This window comes from Herpailurus yagouaroundi, unplaced genomic scaffold, assembly GCF_014898765.1.
Source record: "Herpailurus yagouaroundi ecotype Mexico unplaced genomic scaffold, PumYag 141, whole genome shotgun sequence".
Lineage (NCBI taxonomy): Eukaryota > Metazoa > Chordata > Mammalia > Carnivora > Felidae > Herpailurus > Herpailurus yagouaroundi.
The window spans coordinates 48,775,586-48,786,925 of record NW_024412396.1 but is presented as its reverse complement, the minus strand read 5'-3'; the positions used below and the strand labels follow the sequence as shown (position 1 = coordinate 48,786,925).

General features: G+C 46.5%; 2 protein-coding genes across 2 annotated transcripts in view; one reads left to right on the top strand and one right to left on the bottom strand.

Moving 5' to 3' along the window:
• Positions 1-1,965, bottom strand: part of ISCA2 (iron-sulfur cluster assembly 2) — a 2,301-nt gene extending 336 nt beyond the window's left edge. The window contains exons 1-4 of the mRNA XM_040477705.1: positions 1,849-1,965; positions 1,578-1,680; positions 1,344-1,459; positions 1-724 (exon numbers count right to left, since the gene is read on the bottom strand). The exon at positions 1-724 is cut by the window's left edge and continues 336 nt beyond it. Coding sequence (XP_040333639.1) covers positions 550-724; positions 1,344-1,459; positions 1,578-1,680; positions 1,849-1,919 — 465 coding nt within the window. The 5' untranslated portion in view covers positions 1,920-1,965 and the 3' untranslated portion in view covers positions 1-549. The remainder of the gene's footprint in view (positions 725-1,343; positions 1,460-1,577; positions 1,681-1,848) is intronic.
• Positions 1,966-2,257: 292 nt separating this feature from the next.
• NPC2 (NPC intracellular cholesterol transporter 2) lies at positions 2,258-10,380 on the top strand. Its single transcript, XM_040477706.1, has 4 exons — positions 2,258-2,457; positions 6,002-6,109; positions 7,539-7,711; positions 9,640-10,380. Exons 1-4 carry the CDS (start codon positions 2,376-2,378, stop codon positions 9,724-9,726), a joined length of 450 nt encoding a protein of 149 aa, XP_040333640.1. The 5' UTR covers positions 2,258-2,375; the 3' UTR covers positions 9,727-10,380.
• The last annotated feature ends 960 nt before the right edge of the window (positions 10,381-11,340 follow it).

The window sequence follows — 11,340 nt, the reverse complement described above, 5'->3', positions numbered from 1 at the left end:
AAGAAAAGAAAAGAAAAGAAAAGAAAAGAAAAGAAAAGAAAAGAAAAAGACGGATGTCTAGTAACACATTCAGGAAGGGTGAGATGAAAAAAGAGAACACTGCCTTTCTCATCCTCTCTAGCCTGGTAACCAGAGTTAAGGTCCCCGATCTGTGACCCTGATCCAGAACACAATAAGGACTTCCTTCAAAATAAAGCTTTTATACATAGCTATACGCATATGTACAAGCAGCTCTGAAGGCCAGAGAAGTAACTCGAAACTCTGGAACTTTGAAGGCTCTACAGATGACACAGGGTGGGTTTCAACAAGTTAGCAGAGCTTAGATCATCGCTTCTAGACGCTTGGCCTCAGAACTGTGTGAGTGAAATTAAGTCAAGAGTAAAAGCTTCACGTTCTGAAAATAACAGTGGCAAACACAACACTCCTAGACTGAAGGGAAAAAAACAATTGAGAGAACGATGATTGGAAGGAAACCTCTAGAATTCTACTACTGCCCGGCTCCTCAAATTGGTGCAAGTGGAAGCAATCTCTGGGTCACCTGCCGTCGCATCAAAGTTTGACAGAGAAGGATGAGCCACAGGAGCAGCCTTGCTGCGCTTGAGGATTGTTCAATACTTGAAATGAGCTGCGGATCAGTTCTTGGCTGAAGTCCACCTGGGCCCCTTTCACGAAGGCCAAGCTATCAGAGTCAACCACCACTCTTGCCCCACCCTGTTCAAATACCCTGAAAAGACAGGAGGAAGACATTAACGACTATCATAAACACCAAAAACATTACACCCTCTGAGCCCAGAGGTACACATTCTGTTTTAGAAATACAGATGGGACACCTGGGTGGCTCAGTTGATTAAGCCTCCGACTTCGGCTCAGGTCATGATCTCAGGGTTCGTGAGTTCAAGCCGGAGCCTGGAGCCTGCTTCAGATTCTATGTCTCCCTCTCTCTTTCTGCCCCTCCCCTGCTCATGCTCTTTCTCTCAAAAATAAAGAGACATTAAAAAAATTTTTTTTAGAAATACAGAGGAAGCATCCCTTGTTATCTCTAACAAGTACTGCTTTTCTCCGAGGCAAAAAGAGCCCATGGAATGAATACTGGTAAATGGTTAAGGATTTAGGACTGGAATCCAGTCCAGGCTGGCTCTCTTACCAGTTACACTAGGGACGTCGGCAGGCCAATTTTCTTCCTATAGCATAGTTATTTTGAAGCATGACACAAATCCTCACTGTATTCCCACTGTGTGAGAAGGGTGGTGTTAGGCATTCTCAGCAAACCTTTCAAATTTGAACTAAATGTGCACTTTTATCCCTCCCGCACATTCTCTGAGGACCCACCCCTTCCTCCTTGCCTGTCGTCGGGATTGATAACTGTATCCAGTGAAAATTTGTATTGGAATCCGGAGCATCCGCCTCCCTCCACCTCCAGCCTGAGGAATTCTGACCCTTCGGTGATTTCCAGAAGCCTCTGAAATGCAGGAAGGGGGATCAAGAATGCCAGGCAAGGGGAGGAACAAGGGTGAGCCAAGGGCAAGTCCCCGCACTCCTGACACCCTGGCGCCGCCGCCCCGAGTCCGACCTCCTACCTGGACGCAGCTGTCGGTCAGGTGGATCTGTCCTTCTCCGGCCTCGGAGCTGGAGGACGACGCTTCCCGACGAGCCTGAGGTCCGCGAGAGGCCGCGAGGAGCCTATTGCGCAAGGGAGGAGGATGAGCCTGGAGCAGATGGGCACCTGGTGACCTGCACCTGGACAGCCTCACGCCAAACCCTCGCCTCCCCCGCAGGCCTTAGCTTCCCCCTTAGTCCTAGAGGCGCAGAAACTAACACCCTTCCCAGGTGCCTTTGTAGCCTTAGTACCTGCCCCTTGCCCAGGGAGTGACCACCCTCAGCGCCACGGCCATTAGCGATAACCCACGGGCGGCCGCCATCTTCCTCCACAAACTCCGCCCCTCGCGTCACCCCAATCGCCTTCTCCATCTGGGCCTCCGGAGACGGGACCCACGGAGACCCCGCCTCCGAGCACACCCATTGGGTGATGGTGGAGGAGAAGGGATTTGATTGGCTAAATGCCCCATTACGGAAGCTGGGGTGCACCAACAAAACCTGGGCGGAGCGCCGGAGGGAAGAGCGGAACGGGGCGGAGATGGATTCTAGCCTACCCGGTGGCGGAGCGGACAAGGTGGGCGGAGATAGCGGGCATCTAGGCGGGACCGAGCCGAGCTCGGCAATCTGGAGCGGGCGGGGCGGAGCGCGGGCGGGCCCGGCCCTGGTTGCTGGTGAGAGTCGCCTGACCTGGCTCCTCCCCAGGCCCGCCCGAGCAGGTTTATCTTGTGACTGAGGCGGTCGCTTCTTCCTTCTTCGTGCTTGGCACCTGTTCAGCTGCGATGCGTTCCCTGGCCGTCGCGTTCGTGCTCCTGGCGCTCAGCGCCTCCGCCCTCGCCGAGCCAGTGATTTTCAAGGACTGCGGTGAGCCGGAGCCGGCCCGAGATTCCCGCTCCCTCTGCGGGAGCCCCCACCCGAACTCCGCGCCGAGACCCCCGGCTGGGTTGGGCGGGTCCCGCGGGCGGCCAGGTTCAGCCTCGGACCCCACGTGGAGTGGGCTGGGGTTGGGGAGAAGGTGCGGGGGGCGAAACCCAATGGCTCACAACTTCGCCTCTTCCTGGGACGCGTTTTGGGGGTCCCTGGACATTAACTGGAGCTGGGCCTTTTGCAGAAGTTTTCTGAAGTTTGTAGCACAGACAACTGAAGGTTCCAATGATGCGCGGGACGTGAGGGACACAGAACTTTGTATGTCTGCTTTGTGTCTTTGGATGACCTCTCCCTCCCTACTCCGTTTGCTTTTATTTTTAATTTCCCTTTTGCTGACAAGTCAAAAGTCAATTCTGCTTTTCATGATTTATTCCGTTACCGCTTCCTTTGTGCTATATAATTGGGTGATTCTTAATCACTGTCTCCTCCTATCTATAAAGCTCGTGTTGCTGTGACACAGCTTGTGACACATAACCCCGTCTTGGCGCTGTGGTAGGGATCTTTGTTGGGAAGTACAGCGGGGCTTGTAGGAAATTGTGAGTTCTTTCGTTCAGCCAAGTCTATAGAATTAACTATTCTAGCAGAACGTGTTCTGACGTGGAAAGGTGTAGTGATAAATGAAAGAAGACAAAATTTGTGAGCTGGAAGGAAACTTCAAATTGTGTGTGCCCCTCCCCATCCCCGGCTCACGCTTTGTCTTCCTCTAAAAAATAAACATTAAAAAAAAACTTTTTAAAGCAAAAGTAGATGAGAGAATAAATACTCCTTCCACTATGTCATCAGTTCATTTTGAGGCAAAAGCAGAGTTAGGCTAGGGGACAGGATTGGTTAAGGAATAAGACTGCTGGTCTATTAATACTTAGCAAATGCTGTTCCACTAAACTAGTGGCACTTGAAAGATCCTATTATCACCTCAAATTACTGCCTATCCCTCCATTAAACTTAGTGGCCAAATTTGGACAAAGACACTATTAACTCATCCAGCCCTCAGGATCTGTTTTACAGATAGGAAACAGGCACATGGAGTAACTTACCCAAGTTCGTTCTCTCTCTCTCCCTCTCCCTCTCTCTCTCTCTTTTTAATGTTTATTTATTTTTGAGAAAAAGCAAGCTGGGGAGGAGAAGAGAGAGGAAGACAGCACCCTAAGCAGGTTCCAGGCTCTGAGCTGTCAGCACAAAGCCCAACTTGGGGCTCGAACTCTTAAACCATGAGATCATGATCTAAGCCGATGGCGGACACTTAACCACTGAGCCACCCACATGCCCCAAACCCAAGTCTCACAGCTAGTTCGTGGTAGGAAATTAGTGGGTGTCTGTGAACCACCTTGAGTTTCAGTGGTAACATTAACATTAAAAAAGGGGGGGGATGCCTGGGTGGTTCAGGTGGTTAAGCGCATGACTGCAGCTCAGGTCATGACCTCACACTCCTTGATTTTGAGGGAGCCCCTCTCTCTTCTCTCTACCCCTCCCCCACAAGTACACATTCTCTCTCTCTCTCTCTCTCTCTCTCTCTCTCTCAAAAATAAACATCAGAAAAAAAAAAAAAAGAAAGACCAAGGAAACCAAATCCAGATATACACCTATGGCAAGTGCTTCTTAAGGAAGGGAGGGTTTCAGTTACAGATTTTCAATTTACTTTTGAATTGGGAAGTAACAATGTAAACTTCAGTGCCCACATCAAAAGATTTTTGAGTTCCACTCTCTATGACCCCTTTCCCTGGGAGGAGTATTTCCTCAAGTAAGAAATGGGGCCAAGCAAACTGGTTTTGCTATTTTTGCCAGTTAGGACTGAGGACTTCTGTTGACATTGGAAGTCCAAGAACCTCTTGTCAGTAAAACTCAAGGAGCTACAAGTACTAATCACGTGACCCAGCCTTGAGAGAAGCACGTTGAAGCAGACGTTGAAAGCTTTAGCATAAGCACTGATTTTCTTTTTTTTTTTTTAATTTTTTTAATGTATACTTTGTTTTTTGAGACAGAGAGAGACAGAGCATGAATGGGGGAGGGTCAGAGAGAGAGGGAGACACAGAATCTGAAGCAGGCTCCAGGCTCTGAGCTGTCAGCACAGAGCCCGACACGGGGCTCGAACTCACAGACCGCGTGATCATGACCTGAGCCGAAGTCGGACGCTCAACCGACTGAACCACCCAGACGCCCCATAAGCACTGATTTTCAATAGGTTGTTGATTAAAGTTCTGGATATTTTTTCCCTGTCTACCGGAGGACAGAGTAGAAGACAGTGCTTAAAGAAGAGAATTCTCGCGTGTGTATTTCGAAAACCTTGGAACCTTGCAATGACGGAGAAGCAAGCAGGGGGCTGAGGGACTGCAAGTTATTACAGACTTAGCTGGAGGAGTGCTGGTCAGTAGGATGAAACCGTTCACCCAAGAGCAGGCACAGGCTGGGAAAGCCAAGTGCGTCTACATGAGCTTCTCATTTCATAGCCCATGGGCTGAGCCAACCTGATGACTGCAGAGGAGAGGCCCAGCTTTTGTGTGAAAAGGGGACTTACTAACCCACCCACAGCAACTATTCTAGATTAAATTCATGGACTGAATCCCGATGTGATGATAATAAAGTAAACATTTATATAGCATTACCATGTTGCAAAGACTTACCTGAGACCTTTCTGTGTGTTCACTCACCTACCCTATGAGGCAGTTACTGTTGTTATCCCCAGAGGGGTGAAGTGCCTTGTTTTGAGGTTTCACCGTGAGTAAGGGAGCCAGTGAGATTGCAAACCCAGGCGCCCGGTCCCAGAGCCTACCTCAGCAGTGATGGCTGAATGGCAGAGCCATTGCTATAAGCGGTGTTACCAGGCAGTTTGCTTGCATTCTCTCGATTCGGCTGTCCAGTTTCAGGGACCCGGATGCGGCAATGGGATTCTTAAAGACTTTACTTAACCTGTTTAGGTCAAGCATTTCTTGGGAACAAACAGCACTTTTGTCTTTGTTTGGACTGAGATTTTTACAAAAAGACACACACCCTGTCTCAGAGACACTTATCTTGAAGAACACGTTTCTAAAGTGGAGTGTCCAACTGTATACTGTGGATGCGTTCTTAAAATCGTTTTTACTGGTAGGGGTGTACAAAGCTCGGAGATCACTGATTTGGATCTGTACCGGGACAGGATTAGAAGAAAGGATGGGGGGCGGGGGCAGTTCAGAAGCAGCCAGGCTCAAGAGTCCAAGTGGAAACAGCACCGAAGCTTTGAGCCATCACTTGCGCCATATGTATGCTGCTTTAAATCCTACCTGGGGATGGAAGGAGGGGTGGAGATGACTTGCCCTGGCATAGTCCTGCCAGGATACGGAGCAGGGAAGCTGTCTTTATATACTTAACTCATTTTCTTAATTCCCCTTCACCCATCAAATAATAGGAAGAGTTTCCTGACGAGCAGAGCACCTTTCCATTAGGTAGGAAATAGCATAGGTGGTTTATCTTGCCTCCTATTCCAATTCATGTTTCTTTTTTTTCACAGGTTCTGGGTTTGGAGTTATAAAGGAGCTGAATGTGAGCCCATGCCCCACCCAGCCCTGCAAATTGCACAAAGGCCAGTCTTACAGTGTCAATGTCACCTTCACCAGTAGTAAGTAAAAGTGGCTCTTGACTTCAAATTCATCATAAAGCAGAACATCAGTCTCAAATGTTGGAATGAGTACAGGGATATGGGGGAAGGAATTGCAGTCAGGAAGTCTGTGACCTCCCTTCCAACTTCTGCAAAGTTCAGACTTCCCCTCTGTAAGGTTGAGGGAATTCATTTGGGACCCAAGGAAAAAAAATCTGAGCTTCCTTCCTCAACGTAAAGAAATATTATTGGAACTTGTTGCTTTCTGGTACCACATTTATCACCTTCAGCTTCCCAGGAATCTAGACAAATGCAAAATCTTTATTTCTACAAGGGGTATCAACCTTGAATCCTTTACTTGTTTTCTATCCTATGGAACAAGATGTGGCATAAGAAATGTCAAAGTTCCTGTCATCTCCTTCTTTTAAGCCTGAAGACAGCATTAAATACTAGAGTTGTTTTCTCTCCTGGATGATACCCTGCCCCTCTGTTGTCCCAAACCAAAAATGTACCTTCTTTTTTTTTTCTTTTTAGATTTTTTTTTTTTTTTTTAGATAATCCCTGTACCCAACATGGGGCTCAAACTCACAACCCCGAGATCAAAAGTCACGTGTTCTACCAGGCACCCCCCAAAATGTACCTTCTAAACAAAAGTAATCCCCATCCCAGAAAGAAAGAAAGAAAGAAAGAAAGAAAGAAAGAAAGAAAGAAAAGAAAGAAAGAGAAAAAGAAAGACAGGAAGGAAGGATGCGAGGGAGGGAGGCAACCAAGCCAATACCCTGGATCTCCACAATAGCCTAACAGCTGATAACCCTGGTTGCCCTAATTTTATTGCATTTATTCTTCCTGCCCATCTTGTGATATGGAGAGTAGAGGATGTCAAGAGATGTACCTCATCTTTCAAACCTTACCCAGTTTCTAAAGGGTTATCTCTTACTGTTACTTAACTGCATTTCTGCGGAGATTCCTTTCTGTTTCCTTATTTTCTAAAGGAATCCTGTGAGCAGGGCATTGGAGAATTCAGAGACCAAGCTTCTAAAGCTCTGTAAGATACACAGTATGCTCTGAAGGAAGCTGACGTAGTTAGGAAACAAAGTTTACTGCCCAAAAAAACTCAGTTACTTTGTTGGATAAGGTTATTTATCCAGGTAGCTCTGATTCTCCTGGGAAACTGTGACAGGCAAGGAAGAGCAGGGTGGGGTTGGGAGCAAAGAAAACCACTCTCTCCCTCGCTTTTTTTTTTTTTTAAGAGTGAATACTTATTCTGTAGCATTCTTAGAGGTACTAAGCATAACTACAAAGAGAAGTAGACTCTAGGAGTTAAGAAGTACAGACTTTATGGTTTGCTATCATAGCATTGCCACTGCTTGAGAACGTATCTGACTCTTTTACTTTGAGTTTAGAAATAAGCTGTCCCTGTCACTATCTCATTCTCTTTCTTTCCTCTTAGATGTTTCATCTCAGGGTAGCAAAGCTTTGGTGTATGGCATCCTGATGGGCGTAGCAGTTCCCTTTCCCATTCCTGAGGCTGATGGTTGTAAGAGTGGAATCAACTGCCCCATCCAGCAAGGCAAGACCTATAGCTACCTGAATAAACTACCAGTGAAGAATGAATACCCCTCTGTAAGTGACATCGTTGTTCAGGACACTGGTAGCCTTGTGACTAGATGAGGAATCTGATGGGGGGGGGGGGGGGGGGGGGGCCAGGAAGAAAAGATTGGGTAGGAGTCCTTCGTCTCTCTATGATGAAGAAGCAGAAGCTGGGGGCAAGGAGATGAATTTGAGTGTTAGGAATCACGAGGTAGGGCGGGTATTTTTCCCCGTGCCCCTTTGTTCTTTGTCGCCTAATCGTTAGCCTGGGCCTCATGATGCCATTTTGATACACAGTATCTTCCTGGATTCACATGACCATGCTTTGCGGAGGCAGTATTATCCCTTTTTGCAAATGAAGAAACTTGAGCCTCCAATGTTGAGCAAAATGAGCAGTGTCTACTCTGCTAAGAAATATTACGTCTAGATCCTTGTGACCTAGGCCTTGTCTAGATCCTTGGCCTTGTGACCCCAAAACCTGTGCACTGTTAAAAGATTTTAGGCAGTTGTCAAGTAGTTCAAGATGTCAAGTTGTAGAAAAATTCTGGTTTCTCCATTAATCTCTTAATAAGAGAGCAGTAGTTTCCTAGCTCCATAGCAAAGAGGTCACTTTTCCACACAATTCTTTCTCCCCCTATCCCCCCCGCCCCGCCCCAGCCCCTGCCTTCTCCTTTGACTCGCCCTGCTATACCTACTACTTTTTCTACCACACACATGAGGTAGAACCTGTTGGAATGGGCCTGTATTAAAGATATGAATCCTGATAAGTAATGGAAGAAGTAAGGGGATTCCTTTTTTCCATGAAGAAAAAAAAAAAAAAAAAAAAACACTGCACATTTTGAAAGGAAATCAAGTAGAACCCAGGAGCATTCCGGCCATTTATTTTCTAGAAACGGCAAGTAATTAAAGAACATTCCAAAGAGGCTGTAATATAGGGAGTCTATGTTTAAGGGATATAAGAGATCCTATGGGTCAGGGACAGGTTTATAGATTAATTTGCGAGGTATCTATAAAATCATAGGCATTTCTGAGCCTTGGTCATTTACACAGTGTCTAATTAGGGCCTGATACATAGTAGGCACTTCCTATATGGTAGCAGCTGTTAAGTGAATTACGTTTCATTTGAAAAACATCTTAAACTAGCACTAAGTGAAACAGTAGTTAATGTGTACTAGTCTTGAAAAACTTGCAAGTTTCGAGATGCAGGTATCACAGTCACTCAGATGTTGAATTGTAAAGAAACATTTGAATCCAAATTAGGGGCAGTAACTAATCATAAGAAAGCTAATATCTACATAAGAAATGACTGGAAAATTCTCAGTGATTTTTTTTGTTTTTAAGAATTAGAAGGGATAGTTCCTAGTATAACAAGTCAAAGCAGAGATTTCTAATGATGTATATTATTAAAAAACAAAAACAGTTTAAGGAAATTAACTGAAGCTGTATTGCTATGAAGCATTGTTGTTCCCAGAACCATTCGTATACTTATAAACTTCTTGGGACACCCTTCGTGTTCTAACATTTTCGGCTAACAAGTAACAAGGTATTTTGTTACACCTACGAATAACTACTCTCTTCTTCATGCATGGTTAACCCTCGGAAAAAGCTAGATCAGATTGCCAAGTACATAAGAAATTGTTTGAATGTAAAATTCTCTTCCCCTCAAGGCTTTATCACGTGCCTTTGATCTGAAAGGGAAAAGAATGCTTCAGAAATTATGTCTGATGAGTTAACGAGGTTAGTATGTGGTGCCGCTGACGCCGAATCCTAGGTGTCACTTGGCTGGTCTTTTAAGACCACAGGCTGCCCCCGTGTCCCAAGCGGCCTCCATGGTGGCATGATTTAAGAAAAAAAGTCTGAAGAGTTAGGCAGTTTGTTAACTCGGATTCATAGTTAGACCGGTTCTGGATTGAGGTGAGGGCCTGCTTTCATTTTTCCCAATTCTTTTTCTCCTTCTCCAGATAAAAGTGATGGTGAAGTGGCAGCTTCTGGGCGACAAGGAACAGAATCTCTTCTGCTGGGAGATCCCAGTGCAGATTGAAGGCTAGAGGTGCTAATGCCAGCATGTTGCGTGGGGGTGAGAGAGGAACGGGCGGAGGGAGGGCAGGAGAAATCGAGTCTAACCTAAAGGAAAGGAATTTTGACACAGCTGTTTGGTGCCTCTCAGTCTCCAGAAGGTTCCAGACCCTGTTTCCTGAGAGCTCAGAACTATTGCCCTTGTAATATCTTTGGTGAAGGGTTGGAGGGAAGAAGAGAGGGAGAGAGAGGCACGGATTTAATTTGTCTTCAGTATTTTTTGCGTTGGAAAAAGGAAGGTCCGGTCAGTGAGGACCCAAATGAGGCTGCTTCAGGCTATTGGGTAACCTGCCCTCGGGTTATCGGCCTCTCGCAGCGGAGGAGGGTTTCCACACCTCCCCCACCTAACAGGGATATTACATCTGCAAGTTCCTCATCTCCAAGTGCCTCACTGAGTTCAGCGCATCGGGCCAGCCAGCCTGCTGACTCTTAACAGTACCTGCTGGTTCGCTGCTTCATCCAACGTGACATGCTGGCCGGTGGCGCCCAGCAGCTGGGCGGAGGGGGGGTCGCTTTATGATGGAAACTCACCCCTGAATGGCCGGTTGTCTGCGGTTACCCGCTGTCTCCTTAGGTTACCCCCTGTCTTAGGCGGTGTTCATTAAACGCAGCACTTGATTAACAGACGTTTGATTTTTTTTTTTTTAACAACATTAACCTGTGGCCTCTTTATGCACCTGGAAATAAAAACGTGGCAGTCTTGCCTTCCGCATGTTGGCAGCGGTCACCTGCTTCTTTCAGGCCAGTGTTTTCCCCCAGATCTGTGGAGGGTGGACACCCTGGTCCCATGGTCCCAGAGTGCAGCAAAGACACGACTCTTTCAGAAACTGCCTTTTCTTCCCTTTCTGCCCAACCAGACTTTACCTATTTTATACAAAATGACCTTATTTTTTGCTTTATTTTGCACACTCTTATGCCACCAGAAGCAGTGAAAGCAAACACCACCTAGTTGAATAATAACATCTGAAAGGTCAAGGGAACTAAATTGCGGGGGAAGGGGCAGGGAGTTAGAGGCTACGAGCTGGCATGAAGCACAGTAGTCTTTTAGGAATCTTCCACCATGAGGAGAGCCTAGAAGCTTAAACATGAAATGAGAAGTTGCGGCAAATAATGGCCAAGTTCATTAAATCTTGGACTTTCCTGCTTTAGAAGCGCAAAGTATGTGCACTTCAAAATATATGGGGCATATATTTTGCTGCCTGTTTTAATCAATGTGCTGTCAATCAGCTTTTAGCGGTCACAGGGATTACAGCCCTATTCACAAGTGAGTTGGGTAATGTAGACCTCAAAAAGCCATCTCTTAGATTGGGGTGTTTATACAGCACGTAAGCCATTTGGTCCAGCTCACTTTGTCCCACTAACTTCACTAGAGCCTTGGATTTCCTTGGCTTGTGAGTTTCCCAGGAAAACCACCAGGGGACAGCCATAGATCAAGAATAAAGTTATCAGCTGCCAAGACTTACTAGTTCATTCCCAGAGCCATTCAAGCCCTGTCCTCTTTAGCTTGGTGCTGTATGCTGTCACACTGTGTGTAGAAGGTCAGCCCACTCGTGGGTCTCCCCATGCTGGACCCAAGGTCTATCAGC

Coding starts and splice junctions, on each gene's coding strand:
- NPC2 (XM_040477706.1), top strand. CDS start 2,376: ATGCGTTCCCTGGCCGTCGCGTTCGTGCTCCTGGCGCTCAGCGCCTCC. Junction 2,458..6,001: donor AGTGATTTTCAAGGACTGCG/GTGAGCCGGAGC, acceptor TTTTTTTCACAG/GTTCTGGGTTTGGAGTTATA. Junction 7,712..9,639: donor TGAAGAATGAATACCCCTCT/GTAAGTGACATC, acceptor CTCCTTCTCCAG/ATAAAAGTGATGGTGAAGTG.